The sequence below is a fragment of the Rissa tridactyla genome, chromosome 6, assembly GCF_028500815.1.
Source record: "Rissa tridactyla isolate bRisTri1 chromosome 6, bRisTri1.patW.cur.20221130, whole genome shotgun sequence".
Lineage (NCBI taxonomy): Eukaryota > Metazoa > Chordata > Aves > Charadriiformes > Laridae > Rissa > Rissa tridactyla.
This window is the reverse complement of record NC_071471.1, coordinates 1,113,768-1,130,855: the sequence shown is the minus strand read 5'-3', so window position 1 is coordinate 1,130,855 and position 17,088 is coordinate 1,113,768. Positions and strand designations below refer to the sequence as shown.

The window sequence follows — 17,088 nt, the reverse complement described above, 5'->3', positions numbered from 1 at the left end:
CATGACACTAATGAGCAAATGAGCTATTTCGATTGCAGTTGCAATTGACTGTGTGGAAACTGTGGCTCCACTCTTGTCTCCCAGTTCAAGTTCGCCTCAAGTTCTTTTTGTTGTCAGGACTTACCTTTGCTAGGACCCAGTTCAGTGTTTTCCCACCGCGAGCGTCGGCTCAGCCTGTCCCGGGTGGAGCGGGGGCGGCTGTGGGCGTTCCGGCTCCCGCCTGACCCGGGCTGCTGGCGCCTGCTCCCGGGTGCCCGCGGAGGCGATGCTCCTTGTCGGGCTGCGCTAGGAGACGGTGTGGTGGTTTGAGAAACCCGCTACAGTTTATTGTCGTTTAGACAATTATTCCATCACCCGGTGACTCCTCACCACCCGGGAAGGGGAAGTGGGGGAAAACAAGGAAAGACAAGGTTTGAAATATAAATAGATTTAATAAGATAAGACTGAATAATTAACATTAACAACACTGAAGAACCAATATTGATCCCGATGCCAATATAAAATACACTGGGACTATACCCAGCCCACCCCCAGCAGGGAGCCGTGCACTCCCCGCAGGGACAGCCGATGTGGCACCCTGCGAGGAAGGGAAGGGCTCAGGGCTCCGGCACCGGGGCGAGGAGCGCTCAGGGTGGCAGGCGTCAAGGGAGAGAGAGAATCCTCATCAAACTTCCTAATTTCTATTGAACGTGCCATTCATGGTATGAAATAACCCTGTTGGCAGCTTGGGGCAAGTGCCCGCGTCTCGCCCCTCCTCATCCCCGCACCTGGCGAGCTCGAAACACTGAGACCTTGAATCCCACATGCCATAGCTGGCTATAAAGTAAATAATTTCACAAACTCAGACGCTAGTCTTCTAAAAGTGCGGTTTTCCCAAGCATTAGAAGAGAAATGAGCCCTGTGTCGCTCACACCAGGACGGACAGCGAGGAGAAAAGCGATGACTGCAGATGGTTCAGGAGCGCCCTTCACCTCCATCAGGGATGGCGCAGGGTTGCGGGGCAGGTGCTGCTGAGGCTCTGGGGAGCAGCGGAGCCGCCACCTTCGTGGGCTGTGCTCTTCCTCGAGCGCTCAGGGCTGGCAGAAGCCCCTTGTGTACGTGGCTTGGTTGAGAACGCTGTGGTTGTGCTGGGTCGGTTTGCCTTACCAGGATGGAAGCGTGGCTGGAATTAGCTGTCCCAGCCAGACTGTGGTTTGGCTGGTGTTTCCTGGGGGCACTGGAGGAATCTTTTGGAGGTACGGTACGCAATAGACAGACTTGTGGAGTTTGTAGCGTACAAGCAGGCATAAACTGGATCTAGTCTGGAGAAATATGTGGGTGCTAAAGAGCAAGTATGAGAAAATTGGCAGGACGAGATGTTATGCCCTGATTTTCGTGATAGCTGAGTTGTGTGGTGACTCGCAGGGGGTTACAAAACACCTATTGCAGGGCTCATACTGTTAAGCTGTGCCGTCGTGCGCATCTCTGTCAGTGCAGGTACGGCGTTCCTTTCTAGGTTGTAGGTGGTGAAGTCTGGACTGTTTTCTGTATGGTGGGGATACCTCACCGAGCACTAAACGATACTCTTCATCCTCTCCGCGTTTCTACTCCCCTCCCACTGCTCCACAAAAGAAAAAAGACACCTCCTGTTTATGGCGGAGTAGAGTGAAAAATGCAGAAGAGCTTCTTAAGTCAGACTTTAAATACCTCTGAATACCTATTTAAATACCTCAAAACACCTTTTGAGGCAAGCTAGCTAGCCGTGCTCGCTCTACAGCGGGGGATGGAGCGAGAGCCAAGCCCAGGCACAGGAGTGAGAAATGACAGGCGAGCGTGGGCTGGGGGTTACCTGGGCACGGCCTTACCCCGAGGGCAGGTAAATGAGAAGGGCTCCATTACGCACCCAGCCCTGTCAGCTATTGCTTCTTTTTCCTTCAGGGGCAAGTGAGAATGTCCTGGGGAACACAGGATTGCGTTTGGAGGACGGGTGGAATCTTAGATAGGCACGTTCCTGAGGAATGTGCCGCAGTGTTTTGCTATTGTGTTACAGTCCAGATAACTCTGAATTCCTTTCCCTTGTTCTTTCAGCTGTTTTTCAAGATCATAATGCAGCAGAAAAATGAAAAACCATAGAAGACATTTGCTTTGGAAAAGAAGTCAGTTGCTGGCGCAGTCTAGAAGATGGACCACTGGATTTGGGGAGCTTGGGAAATACTGCTTCCAAAGGCAATTTCTCCTAGCTAAGAAGAGAAGACAGAGCGCTCGGCTAATCGTGAGCTTAACTCACAACAAACTGTACGGGAGACTGCAGTGCAGAAGGCAGGCGCTCGAGCTCCGAGGCAGGTGGGCTCCACATGTGCCTGTAAATGCAGAACCCCATCAGAACCCTCCTGTTGAACCCCACAGCTTTCCTCACAAAACTACTGAGAGCAAAAAGATCCTGTCCCGATCACAAAGCCGAAAGCCCATCTGGAGAAGAAGTAAGAGAACTCCACAAAGAGTCCTTTCAGAGTCAATATCCCTTGAATGAAGAATTTGAAACTGTCGCTGTCCTTAATGGCACCTCTGGCAATGTCCATCATGTCTCATGTGGGACGCCGGACGGTGCTGCCTTACCTGTGAAGAAAGGTGGTTTTGTCTATAGCGGGAAGGAGAGCAATAATGGTGAGGGCAACACAATCCTGGTAGTTTTGAACAACTATAAAAGGAAATGCTGTTGCAAAGGGAGTGGAATGGAACTTGTGGCCCCTTGACAGCTATAAAGAGGTCCAAATCTAACCATCATACCGTAAAAAAGAGATCTTTATTTATGATGCATAAGAAACTTTCTATGGTTAGGTTTCGGTATAGAATTATAAAATCGGCGGAACTTCGAGCAAGAGGCAAAACCTGCAAATTGAGAAAAATCAAGCCAAGGTGGGTGGAGAAAGTTACGAGGGACCATCGAGAGACGCTCCAGCGGGATTTTGAAAGTGGATTGTGTAATTGGCTTTCCTCCTGGAAATCTAAAAGCAACCGTCTTTGGAACCGGTACAGCTTATCAGATATGAACAATAATACACCCGAGTCCTTAGGCGAGGAGAACGAAATAGGCGCAGCCGAGCTCTGCCGCACGCAGGACGCGTTACCGTGTGCTGAGGAGCCGGAATCCGCAGGGCAGGACGGCGGTGCGGATGCTGTCCCAGCAGAACTGCCTGCTGGAGCTTCTCCGGGGGCAGAGACCTTGCCCCGGGTGGAGACCAACGGGGCTCTGGCCGACCGTCACTGCTCAGACATTTTCGTCTCCGTGGCAGGAAAAGAAATTGCTGTTTCAGGTCAAGATGAGGCAGAACCTAATGAGGTTATGGGTGTAGATGGAATGGTACTGTTGCAATCCTCCTTGCAGGATTCTGATGTCAATGATAATTTTGCAAATGGACCTTTATCCATGGAGCTGGCACAAAATGAGGACAGCTCTAGCCAAATGGAAGTGGAGGGCTCCTTAAACCCGGACGTTTTCAGTGCAAAGTTACTAGATCACCCTTACTGTAAAAGTCCTCTCGAGGAGCCTTCACCAGAAAGCACAGAACTAAAATCAGGAACTCGGAAGGGAGGCAAAAGGACGAGTCAGAAAGCTTCCCGGGTGGCTGACGAGCAGTTGGCAGCGTGGCTTTGTGGTATACCTTTTACATATCCTAGGGCTTCCAGAGTTTACATGTTGCGTTAATTCCTTTGTTAAAATGGTTTCTTACTGTGAATTGTAAAGGGTGCTTAGCGTAACACTTGATGAAGCGAGGCTGCGAAGAGGAGAGCTGCAGGAAGAACAAACCCGTGCTTGTGTCAGGCCGGTTTGGGGGATAGTTGAATGCTGACTCTGCTGCTTTTGTTTTAGAGAGTACAATGTCATTTAATTGGAATCTTTGTGGAAAATTGCTCCTAGACGTTTAAAATGTCTTTTATCATGTGGTTTCTGAAGATGATATGGGGTTAAAACTTCCAGTTTTTTAAATGGTTGACAGTTGTTACTCTTGGTTTTTGAAACTCCTTAGTGTTCTTACACTTCCTTCCAGCCTCACCCTCTCTTCTCTTGCTCTGTCTCAGGCTGAAACTAAATCCCTTCACGAATCTCAGGTTTTGATAGCCAAATATCGCTCATTATCACTTAGTTTTCTCTCTGATTGTTCACAAAGTAGGCTTAGTGAATCTTATTAGACGATATTTTTTTTAAAAGGCAAGACTAGTTTTAGCAAAGGTTCAGCAAAAAGGCTTTGGGATTTTTTTCACTGAATGCTGAGCACGCAGTATTTGATAGTCGCTCTAAAGAGAACTGTGGTAAAAATAGTAATCGGTGTCTTGTTTATGTATAGCGGCGTACTATACACGTAGTGAGGAGCAGTGGGCTAACACGTGGTACCACCTAGTGCTGATAACCCAGTGTTCCAGTTCCGTGGTGTTCTGATAACTGAAGTCTTCCTCTGGAGAAACTGACTTCGTAGGTTCCCATGAACCTGAAGCTGGTGTTAAAGGGATTGTTTGAGGTTTGACACGCTCTGATTTTACTGCCCGCCTTTTTGTCCTGCAGTTCTGCAATTGATTCTCTAAAGCAGAATGTGAAGGAGACATTGAACCTCAAGAGGTGATTTAGCTTTCCGTATCCACGAGGTAGCGTGGGGTGTGTTTCTCTCTCCGTATCCACGAGGTAGCGTGGGGTGTGTTTCTCTGCCTGGCTTTATGTGATCCAACAAGGACTGGGCGCTGTGTGAGAAACTGTGGTACAACAGCGAACTGGCCACTTCTGCGATGGAGTTTTAAAGTTTGTCCAGCAGAAGAAGAGACGTAATCCTTCTGTGACAGCCAAGAGCCAAGATTGTATCAGGGTGGCAAAGGTTAAATTTTTGTGGTCTGATAGGCAGTCATAGTCTTGTTCATGGGGGGCCTGAATAGCTTAAAAGAAAAATAAAAAGACAGACAGCAAATGCACTAAACTTTCCCACACTTGACAATTTTAAGAGAATTCTTGCCTAGCTTCTGAATGAGAGTAGGGCAGACGAGTTTCCATTTCCCTCCGAGCGAAGGGTTCCTCCCCGAGGACAGAAGCCAGGTCTGCGCTACGTACACTCACACCGACAGTACAGCGCTGCTGAGTTTTCTCGGCCGAAGAGCTGTAAAAAAGAATTTTAATTTTGGGATAACTATGCACAGAAGTTCTTGTCTGTTCAGGAGTGTCGTTAACAATTAACTGCACCCGAAAAGGCCCTGCTGACCTGGCAGGAGTTGCTGGGTGGCTGCATGGAGGAGGTGGTGTGGGTGCTCTCGGGTTTGAGCTCTCTGCGGCAGCTGAGCTGGCCCGTTAACGGGCTGCGGTGTTTAGTGCACCCTGATGTGCTGTGAGGTGTCAGGCAGAGCTCCACGGTAAATCCTCGTTGCGATGGGTCTCTGATCTTGCACCACGCTGGAACTTCGTGTTTCCCTCCCGAGTTCCGCAGTTGCAGCAGCCCAGGCGAGGTCCGCGCAGCGAGAGGTCCCTCGGAGCTCTGCTGCTGCTGGCTGTGACTGTGAGATCGGTCCCTCCTCTGTGTGCGTGAAGAAAAAGCTTTTAAAATGTTATATATTCACGGAGAGTAAGGTACAACATGCCTATACATCTTCTGCCTAGACTTGTAGCCAGGGTGAACAGTATCCTCCCTGCCCCAGCCTGCTGAGATATGAGGGATCAAAGGTGAGGCGAGCGTGGACCGGGATCTTCCCGGGAAGCATTCTTCCTCCTCTGATCTCCCTCTTCAGTCCCCCTCCTTCTGACGCACATCCAGGGGTCCTTCCCTACGTCTTGCTAGATCTTCACTGCTTTTCTCCTTCTCGTTCTGTTTTGTTCTTGGTCTCTCTCCTTTCTTTTTTTGTTCTTTTCTTACTGCTGCTGTTCTGGCACTTTCTTCTGTCAGGTGTTCCTCTCATCTTGCTTTTTCCCATCCTGATCTTTGAAAGTTTCCAGGAAATACTGTTAAAGCTTCAGTAAACAGAGCGCTAAACGCGCACTGGGCAGTGACGCTGTGTCCCAGCCAGGCCTGAGGAGTCCTGGCTTCGGGCCGCTGCCCTTTCCCTGGGCTCTGAGCTCACAACACGTGCTTTCTGCTGCCTTTGAAAACTCATTTTCAGCAAGCCGGACAGCTCGGTCTTTTTTCTCTTATTCCCTAGCAAGTGTTGAAATCCTGTTTTCCATTCTCTTTCATTCTCAAAGTGGTTTTGGATGCTTGGGTGGGATTTATGTCTCCACTGTTCCAGTGTTATATCTGAGAAGAAAAAAAAATATCTATTTCCTAGGTTTTTTAATTCTTCCAGCATTCATCTCTTCATTATTTCCTCGCTAATATCTTTTGTTTCTGGTGTCGTGGTCTCCCAAGTGGTGGCAGGCTGACGTGGCTGTCCGTGGCACCCTCACTGCCGTCCCCAGGGTACACGGGTTAAAGCCGCCCAGGGGCTGCCCGGTGCCTCCTCCCTTCGCCCTGGGGGCAGCAGAGGACCCCACCGACCGCGGCCCTCTGCCAGCCAGGGCTGCTGGCCTTTGGGGACAGTGATTCTGCGTACCGTAAGGACAAGAGACCGGGTTTTCAGTGGGAACTGCTGCAGAAATTGATGGCTTTTCAAGTTGCAGTAAAAGTGTATAAGACGCTAATTGAAATGAGCAGTGGGACGGATTCTCCTTGTAGCACTGGTTTGATGTAGATATACCGGTATATGGGAAGGAGGGGGTCTGATCTTCCCCCGTAAAGCTGAGTCATCAGATTCCTGCTTTTTCATTTTTGTCCTCCTTCCCCTACTTTTATTTGGTGTTGCCAATTTGAGCTTAGATTTCTGAAATATATCCTTGCCAGGTGGGGTGCTGTGTGGTGGTTGGGTGCAGAATGATTGCTGCTCCTGCTTGGAAGAGGTGACTGCTTTACTGCGCTGGGGGACTCGGAGGGTTTTTTACATGTTTGTACTTTCATTTTTCTGGTGTATTTAAAGGATTCCTAGATGAAGTTATGAAGAAATATGGCAGTTTAGTTCCACTCTGTGAAAAAGATGTCATGGGAAGATTAAAAGAAGTCTTTAATGAAGATTTCTCCCATAGGTGTGTAGCAGTATCAAATTCTAGACTTTGTTAAGGACAAATTGCTTGCATTGCTACTGCACGCTCCACGTCTAACACCTAACAGAACAGAAGTCCATTTGATATGACCTTGACTTATTTTTCTTTTCTGCCTTTTCAATCCTGTTTTAGAAAACCTTTTATCACCAGGGAAATCATGAAGTATCGGGAAAAACATCCAAAAACCTCCACTTGCAATTTCCGGGTCTTCTATAATAAGCACATGCTAGATATGGACGATTTAGCTACACTGGAAGGCCAGAACTGGCTCAATGACCAGGTCAGAGATGCTTGGTGTTTGTGTTCCCTTTCCCAGCCCGTTTACATGGGGGTATCGGTGGTGCGCCCGCTGCTGCGTTCGAGGTGGCCCATCCTTGCTGCACACGTGCGAGGTAAAAGAAGTGGGGAGCAGCTTTTGCAAAGGCAGGTGCAATAGTGGTCACAAGTCTGGAAGACGGGAGGTGTCGCAACTGAACCGTTCCCGTTGGAAGAAATGATGTTGCGCTATTTTGGGAAAACAGTGGCTACCCATATAGGTTTTAGCATCTGCCTCCGTGCCCAAGCTTGAGCAGGTGACAAGAACAGCAGAGTGAAGCAGCAGACTGTGGCCCGCAGCCAAAAAGCCAAGGCGGCTGCAGTGCCCAGGGCACACACCAGTAGATTTAAATTGAATTAAACTGCATTTCAGATTGCGGCAGGCTTCAAGCAGCTAGTTACAGTCTCTCTCCGGGCCAGCCGCCGTTAGCTCCAGAGTGCGTGTCCTTCAGACTGCAGCCACGTGCTGCTGTGGCTGCTCACCTCCTCCTGGGGGTGGAAGTGTGAAGGGCCCTACGGTTTACGGGAACTTGGGAATTTGAGTTTTACAAAACTGTTCTGTGCATACTCAAACATTTACTAACTCTTACAGATCATTAACATGTATGGTGAACTCATAATGGATGCAGTCCCTGAAAAGGTGAGGGTTTTTGTTATTATGCAAATGTACCTAATGAGAGATTGAGAGGGAAGGGTGAAACATTACGTGTATCGGATACAGACTCGAGATGTGGCTCAGTGATGTTCTGAGTGGGTCCATTATCATTTGTTGCTATCTGCCGCTCAGATTTTCTTCCTTTCCTGTGCTAAAATGCAGTTTTCAGTGCTGGTGCTCTTGGTTCAGAACTTACTGGCCGGGCTCCGCAGGTGTCTGTGGTAGCCTGATGTTCTGAGGTACCTGTAGGAGACAAGTGCCCTGGTTTCACTCCTCCCACTCTCCCCTCAGAGGTTTCTGTCTCCAGCTTATCAGCTTCTAAAGAGCTTTGCCCGTGCTCTCGTTCACCAGCCAGGTGTTTCAGCTGAGATTCCCAATGAGGATGGGTTTCTGCTGAGATGACAAACCATGAATGGTGGCAGCTGAGCCGTGTCCCCCTGCAGATGCCTGCCTGGGGAACGCGAATCCACGCAGAGCTGCTCGCTTCCTCGGCAGCGTTCACTCTGCAGGACTCTCTTGGGTTTGTGCATCCTCAACAGAGCGCTCGCTGCTCTCCAACTGCAGTGTCGAACTGTTGGTGGCAGTTGAAAAAAAGAAAAGAAAAAAAAAATAATCAAGAAATCAGCCCCCCCCTTCTGTGACTACATTTGCAGCAGTGGCAATTATAAAAAGCCATCTGTTTGCTGGTAGAGCTGAACGATTTTCAGGTGAGACCACAAAGGAAGAACCAAACAAAGCCATTTTTAGATGAGCTCTGCAGAACGTAAGTCTTAAAATCTTCAAGCTCAGAAGAATGAGCGTTGTTGCTTTGATTGGTGGTGATGGTGATTCTTCATTAGTATTCTCTGTACTCCCCGAGTGTGTGCCGGGGTTGTGCTGGTGGAGATTGTATCTGTTTGCTTGTGTCTGCTTTTTCTTCATAGTGCATAATTGAAATCCTCGTGGGAGATTCTGTGCTGGTACCTCAGAATGTGGTTTTGAAGTCTGTTGGCATAGCTAATGGGTGTTAGGCTCTTTTCAGATGCTGAATTTTCTAACTTTTTTTTCAAGTAATAACTCAAGCCTTCCACCACCTCCATACTAGCAGAATTATTAAAAACAGATGTTGCAGATTTCCATTTGTATTAATCTGTTCCTGTAATTGCAAGAAGCTAAGCACAGGGAATAATAGTGTTAACCTGGAGCTAAATAATATTTTTTTTTAACAGAAGTCTACATTTTTTGCAATAAATGTAGGTTTTTAGTTACAAAATGGATGTGGTATAACCTAAAAATGCTTTTAAATAGCAGAACGTTGGTTTTGTCTGGAGCTGGTCATAGTAGTTGAATACAAATGACCATTGGATTAAATCTCATAACTGTTTTGATCAATTTTTTATTTGGGGTTGGGGTTTTTTTGGGTTTGGTTTTTTTTTTTTGAGCCTCAGCTTCCAGCAACTAAAAGCAGAAGTTACTCCCTTCTCCACACCCCCCCTTTGCCAGTCCAGTCTTCTCTTCCTTAATCCCTGTAAAGAACAACAAAAACTGTAACTCCTTATCCTGGCGTTTTTCTCCCAAGTCCATCCCCAGCAAAAAATTAAGCACGATGTGCCTGGAGACAGAAAAGTGTAAATGTAAGCGCTGCAGTGGCTCACGTCATATATTATAGGGAAATAAGGCGTGCTGTATTTCCTTGCTGAAGAACAGCAATAGTTCAGCCTTGGCAGAGCCGCTGTTTGTCCCTGCTGGGGTTCTCTTTCTAAACCTGCATTAAATAATGCCTCATTACAAGTTGTTTTGTATAAATTATCCCGGGGGAAGGGGAATGACTGTGCGTGAAGATTTCTATGCTCATTCCTCCTCTCTCTCTCTTTTTCAGGTTCATTTCTTTAACAGCTTTTTTCATAGACAGCTCGTAACCAAAGGATATAACGGGGTAAAGCGATGGACTAAAAAGGTATCCTTCAACGCCCTGTCGCCAGCGCTCTGTTCTCGTGGGCTGGGTTGAATCACTCACCCCAAACTGGGCTACGGGGTGGTACCTGCGAAGGATGGGCTTGCCGAGGAGCTGTACGAAGCGGAGAGGGGCTAATGAAACAGTGGGTTGGCACCACTCAAGTTAGTATGGTTATGTTGTGAAAACGCTCTTTGAATGCCCTCCTCGCCGGCGGTAGGTTATCTCTTTGTGTATGTTCGTGCAAGCTGCTAATTCAACTGCAAGAAACGTCTCTTACTGCGCCTGACCGTGCCAGGTACGGTAACCTACGGGGAGCAGACTTAATTCCGCTTCTTCCTTTTGTCTCAAACTGGGGTAGTTTGATAAAATTGAATTGTTACTCCTGAGTGACACGTACAGGTGCTAGAGAGCAGAAACTGGGGACCAATGGTTAATGCGACAAAGTTCGTGCGACAAGAGCAGAATTCATCTTGCTTTCCAGAACACGTACCAGACCATGGGTTGTGGTATTTTCCGAGGTAGCTAATCTGAAGAGCAGTACCCTTTTTCTGTGAACATTTGTCCTTTCTAATATGGGAGATGAGGCAAGACTAATCAAGGGCCATGCTTGAATGTATGATCTTTCTGCAGAAGCACTTAAATAGCCCACATCTGTGAAATGCTAGAGATGAACTCATTATCCAAATATAAAATCTATTCATATAATTTATTAAAATCTCTTTAAAGAGAGACTGAATATTGGTGCTTAATATTCCCAGATATTTTTTTTAAAAGATGTTCTTTTTCTCCAGCAACCCGAGTTTTGCAAAAACCCCCAAAGTGAAGGTAGTTTCTGCAGGCAGCACCTGTGTTGGTGTTGCAGCTGGGCAGGGCGCAGGGGAGAGCAGGACAGCTGCTCGGACACTTGCACTCACAACCCTGAAGAATCTCTGGAGCAGGGGTGAGAGCGAAGCGGTGTCTCTTAAGGATTCACAGACTGTTTCGTCCCGCAGTGTGCAATTAAGGGGAGCTTGTTTCTGCTTTTTAAACACGCTGGGGGATTTATACCAGGTTTTATAAACGTGCTCTCCTGGGATATGGGAGGCCGGAGCCTAGAAGGACGTGCTCTTCTCTCTCCAGCTGCAGAGGTGTCAAAGCTCCTGTTGGTGCCTGTCCTTTCTGGCCACTGACCGGACTGGCCCTGCGGCTCAGATCCGCTGTCTTGTCGGCCAGCCAAAGCCAGCCTGGCTTGCCACTGTTCTTTCTGTACAGCAGGTCTTAACTAAAGACCCTTTGAGCTTTTGGCTGCCTCTTGCCACTCTTCTGCTACAGGTTTTCGTGCCTGCAGCAATCCCACGAGTAGGGTGACGTGAGGACCCTTGAGTTTGGCACGGCTCTGCCGTTGCTGGACATCACGGGAGGTGTAGTTCATCTGTCTTACTCCAGTTCTGCTTCCTGGGCTCAGCTGGCTGCTGGCTGGCGTCTCTTTGCTTCTCTCCGAGAGTGACGGATGGCCGTGCAGCGAGCCTGCTGTGATCTGCTCAGGAGGCAGCCCCCGCCGGTGGGACCGGTGATGCTCGGTGCTGGTGACAGTCACAGTCCTGCTGTGCGCAAGGCTCGCTGATAACTGCTGTGAACGCTCCGGCCTTTTTGTGCCTTCAGCTTCCCACTGTTACTCAAAAAATACACTTTTCTTTCCTACAAAGGACCTGCCTTTGCCACTAGTGCAGCAATTATGTACTGTTTGAATCGCACGGTGCTTAAAAAGAAACAAAAAAAAAAAAAAGCAGCATAGAAATCTTACGACAGGATGAGTTCATTTAGTTCAATATTCTATTTTTGCTTATTTTCTGGACTGTACCACCAAAACCCCAGCAATTAGACAACCATTTCAAGAGTAGCGGGGAGAAGGAAAATCATGAAAGGCCCCGGCTTGACTGGCTTCCAAAAGCATAAAGGCTCATCTGCCGCACAGGCACCGGGGGAGTTGTACCCGGTCTCCGTGTTCTGTACTCGGAGCCCGTCTCCCTTGTTTGCTTGCTGTGACCGCAGCGCATCTGCTGCAAAGTCAGGTTCGAGGAAGGATGATTCTGCTCTCTCTTCACCCCCTGCCTTTCCCCGCTCGCCGAAGCACCGTGTGCTCCTCTGCCTCCCTCCGACACGTGGCAGAGCCGGGGTGGCGGCGGAGGGAGTCCCACCGCGCTGGTCTGTGGGGTGTTTGTGGTCACAACTGCCTCATCTGCCACCCCTCCACCACGCCGCTCCGATGGGAGCTGCGGTGTTCATCCTGCAGGGGTGGCACTGCTGAGGACACGTAGCTAACGCAGATTGAGGCTCGACTGCGTTACCACCCTTGCTTAAGAAACCCCACTTGGATGCAGATGTTAAAGTGCAACGTGAGCGGGCTTTTGCCACGAATACAGCGGTGGCTAACGCTGCTACTCTGCGATGCTCCTGAGCCGCGTTCCCCGCTGTCACTGGGGTTTTGTGCCTGCTGATAAGTTGTGTATGAGACAAACGCGAGCAATGTGGTGGACGAGGGGAGGGAGAAATGGAAGACTTCTGTCAGGGGGCAGAGAGGGGGCTTAGGTACATCGGTCTCTTGCTTTGCGGTGTCGTGCCCGGAATTGTCTCTAACCTGCGTTGTTCTTCTTGCCAGGTGGACTTGTTCAAAAAGACTCTCTTGTTAATTCCTATTCACCTGGAAGTCCACTGGTCCCTCATTACTGTGAACATCCCCAGTCGAATTATTTCATTTTATGATTCCCAAGGCATTCATTTTAAGTTTTGCGTAGAGGTAAGAGCTGTGTCTGCAGTTTGAACCGTTATCTTACCCAAACCACCCCACCCCCCTGTTTCTGTTTAGCCCTAAACGTTAAAGGCAGCGTGTCTGTCGTCGTCCTGCCGTGTGTGAGATGAGCATCGGCTTGTCCTGCTGAGGGGTCTGAAGCAGGGCCCTTGAGGGTCACACCACAGCGGGGAGTTGAGGTCAGATTGCCTGTTGCCTAATTAGCCCGAGGTGTAATCGGCACCTTTTGTGGCGCTCTTGTCACTCCCACAGAAAGCAGGGGCTCGAAGCCGAGTGCCACGGAGCAGAGTGGCCGGGTGGGGAGCAAAGGCAGCTCTTCAAACTGCTGAGGGACTTGTCTTGGGGAAACGGTAACCTGCACGCCTTTCCTGGGGGAGGCCGCCTGGCTGGGAGGAGAGACGGAGGGTGCTGCCCAGCGGGGTGTCCGTGTCACGGCGCTGCCGACAGCGCGCTGCCTTCTTCCCCTCTCTGCATGGGCGCGGGCTGGGCACCTCTCATTGCAACCCGGCAACCTTTCGGTGCTGCGACCTCAGCGCTGGAGTTAAATTATCAGTCTTCGTGGTAAAGAGCAGCTGGAAAATTTTTGCTGGGACTAGCAAATTGTAATGACCCTCTTACAAAAGCTAATTTTGTAAACTTAATTGCTTGCTTGATGCAGCAGCCCTCTACTTTTAACTGTGTGTAGTTGTTGGCTTACAGAAGAGTAGTAATTATTGTACCCAGGAGAGTTCCCAGCTAGGACTTCTGAATGAAGATACTAGTTTCCTGCTGGCATTTGCTGAGGATGAGGATAATGTTTGTTCTGGGAGCGAGAGACCTCGTGCTCTCCAGCTCCTGAGCTTGCGGTGCAGGGGAGGTCCCTCTCCGCAGCCCTGCAGCCTCTCCCGTCCATCCACCCCGCTCCAGGCACCGCACTTGCACTTAAAGGTCTCGCAAACACCAGCTGCTTTTATTCCTGCCCTTTGTAGGGGAATGGGGGCCATTACCCAAAACTCCAGTGTGATCCACCCGCTGAGGTGAACATTAGTGTGCTGGAGCGTGTTTAAACTGGGCTATAAACCGCCAGCCTGTTCTCAGAGAAGGAGAAGGATTTGCTTAACCCAAGACCATAGGCTCATTTATCTTGCTTCCTTCTCTTCACCCGTGTCAGACTATTTTTTCCTGTATGTCACTAAAACTCTCCCTGGAGCTTTGCTGATTAGCTGCAGAACTGGGTTTTGTACGGAGATCCAGGCAGGAAAATGCTGTCCCGGTGAAGGTAAGGGTCTTGGTGTCAGCCAGGAGAGGATGCGTGCCGGACTGCACGTGTGTCCCCGCGTGTCCGAGCACTCTGTGCCCGAGGGCCACAGCTGGGCTAGTATTTAGTATGTCAGTGTACGGGGGGGCTGCGGGGCTAATGATCCCCTTGATAGACCAAAATGAGCCTTGACGGTAGAAGGCGGAGAACCCACCAGAGTTCATCTCCTTACCTCCAGAGCTGAGCTCAGCTCCAGTGCTTAATGCTCACCTGAAATTCATCCTCCTTGATAAAAGGATCCCAGCCAAGATGTCAGTGTCTCTCTCCTGTTCTTTAGCTGGTGAATAATATTGTTGCTTTTTTCCCTTTTCTTTTTGAAGAACATTCGAAAGTATTTGCTGACTGAAGCGAAAGAGAAGAATCGCGCCGAGTTCCTTCAGGGTTGGCAGACTGCTGTGACAAAGGTAAATGGCATCACTGCCAGCTCTGGCGTCTGACTTTCTGGGAGGTTTTAGGAGGCTGCTCCTGAACCCGTATCTTTGTACACGTAGTAAATTGTTTTCTGCTGCCCACGTGGAGGGTGGTAGGAGCAACACGGGTGGTTACGCGTGGGAATTGGAGCTCTGCCGCTCCTTCGGCTCCCACCAGGTCTTTAATACCTTCTGCAAATGACTTGGTGATCTGAGCCTCATCTCTGGACAATTAAATATCCGTGCAGCAAAACCTGTACCTGGTGCCCATGTTGGCACGAGGTCAAGGGCTGAACGAGCTGGAGACTGGGCTCCCTCGCTTCTCCTGAAAGGCCCGTTCTGAGCTCTGCCAAGGGGATGGGTTTTGGGGAGGGAGGGAACAGGCTGGTGCTGCTGCTGCCTCCGTTTCTGTTTGCGGTGGATAGAGGGCTTTGGTCTCCAGGGCTGTTTGTGGCACAGTACGTTTGATCACAAGTAAACAAAGCCTGGCAACAACAAAAGAGAATAACTTGTGTGTAGTGTAAATGAGGGAATATGTGGATTGCGTGGCCATCCCATAATAACTCCAAAGATATAAAACAGGTCATTGCACACTAGAAACACTCCCAACGGCTCCCTCCTTGCGCAGGATTATTTTTAGGTGCTGCTACAATGATGACATTATTCCTCTCTGCACGTGCTGCGCAATCGGGGTTTGCCCTCCCGCGGTCTGTGGGGCGCAAGAGCTGGGAGCTGGGGGAAACCAGGGACTCTTCCAGTGCCGGAGACGGAGCGGCGCTAGTGAGTGGGACTTTTTAGCTCCGCGGATCAAAATGAAGCATGTTTGAAGAAATAGCGAAGTTTGAAAGATGGCGTTTGCGAGTGCTTCGCTGGGTCCCGTGGCCTGGCGATGCAGCACCCTTCACGTCCTTTGGGCCCCCGTGGCGTGGCTGGGGGGCGAGAGCCCCCGCCGGCGGCAGGGCTGCGGAGAGTAGCCTTCCCCTAGGGCTGGGGGACTTCGCCGGTAGGGTTTGGTCCTGTGCAAAGCAGATAATGCTGTACAAGCATTTATTTAAACTAATCGAGAAGCTGTTCTGTGTAGGTCGCTAACAGAAAATAAACTCGAAAGAAAGATTTGTAATCTGTTTTCTGTCCTACGCTATATATTTTTCTAAACGTTGGGTGCTACTCTAACAAGGTGTTGAGTGTCACCTTGCAAAGGCTGGGCTGAGAAACAGCGATGACAACTGCAGTTCGTAGTGCTGCGGAACAGCTAGCTCTGAGAACGAGACACCCGATCGATTTCCCGAGTCTCCTCTTGGCCTTTAAGCGGGACTTAGAGAGCAAAAGGATGAGTAAGGATCTAACGTGGCTCGTCTTGTTTCTTTTTCTTTTAGTGCATTCCACAACAGAAAAATGACAGTGACTGTGGGGTTTTCGTGCTCCAGGTAAGAGTACTGCTTTTTAAAACTCGTGCCCTGTGTTGTTTGTGTACGAAACGTCCTTTTTTTCAATCGAGCCTTTTCCTTTTCCTCAGTACTGCAAGTGCCTCGCCTTAGACCAGCCTTTTCAGTTCTCCCAGGAAGATATGCCCCGAGTGAGAAAAAGGATTTACAAGGAGCTGTGTGAACGCCAGCTAATAGACTAATAAAATGCAGCCAACCTAATTTCTCTGGCATTTCTGACAAGTTGCAGCTGGTGTTTGTGTACTTGAATTTCTGAAAACTTCCGTGAATTTTGAGCGATTCTCAGCTGAGTGGTGTGGCCACTGTTGTTACCTCAATTTTTTTGACGAGCTCTTTAACTGGCAGAACATAACAGAGCTGCCATAAAATATTCCTTATGTCAGTTTGGTTCTCTTATGTTCTTTCCTGTATTTAATATTTATTATCTCAGCATGCATATAGGCAAAGCATGCAACTAAAACCATAAAACTGTAGATTTGGTGCACCTTTGAGATGTAGCTAGAAATGACAAATACAGGTGATTTTGTCTGGAAACATAAAGATGCATGATATGTTTTCTGATGCAATAATGCTTTGAATGTATCAAAAAAAAATCAATGCCATAAAAAGAACAGCTAGAACCTATTTGGTAGTTCCATTGTCCCTGTTGTGGCTGTATAATACCGAATTACCACTTTTTAGGGTGGCTAAACTCATCTACAGATCTAATTTGTGGAGACCCCTTTTTTAAATAGATCGAGTTGCTAATAAAGTTTGTTCTGTTAACATTTATCCAGCTGTCATTATCAGCCTGTCCCTATAGATAAAAGCAGCCTTTGCACAAATAAAGCTTCAGCACTTGTCTGTCAAGTAAGAAGTACGAAGGTGGTCAGTCAGTCAGGGTGACGGTATGTTCCTATATGCTGCAGAAGTCTCCACGATGTGCGTATTAAGGAGAATTATAAAGCTAAGAATCACAGCTTAGATCCTAAGATAAACTCCTTGGCTGTAACTGTTTAAATCTCAGCTGGCTTTGACTCCTTTTTCAGTTCCACAAGATGCAGTGAAATGTACCGTTTCGGCATCGCTCCCTTCGGCTCTGTCTTCGAATGAACCCCCTTCCAGCTTGTCGTGTTTAACCTCCCGTTGGCTTTTGCCTTTGTTCAAATATAAATGAAT

At 48.7% G+C, this 17,088-nt stretch overlaps 1 protein-coding gene across 1 annotated transcript; it reads left to right on the top strand.

The window, feature by feature from the left end:
• Positions 1–2,544: 2,544 nt before the first annotated feature.
• On the top strand, positions 2,545–16,695 carry SENP5 (SUMO specific peptidase 5). Its single transcript, XM_054206478.1, has 9 exons — positions 2,545–3,635; positions 6,961–7,066; positions 7,217–7,364; positions 7,992–8,039; positions 9,913–9,990; positions 12,629–12,766; positions 14,396–14,479; positions 15,862–15,912; positions 16,002–16,695. Exons 1-9 carry the CDS (start codon positions 2,690–2,692, stop codon positions 16,110–16,112), a joined length of 1,710 nt encoding a protein of 569 aa, XP_054062453.1. The 5' UTR covers positions 2,545–2,689; the 3' UTR covers positions 16,113–16,695.
• The last annotated feature ends 393 nt before the right edge of the window (positions 16,696–17,088 follow it).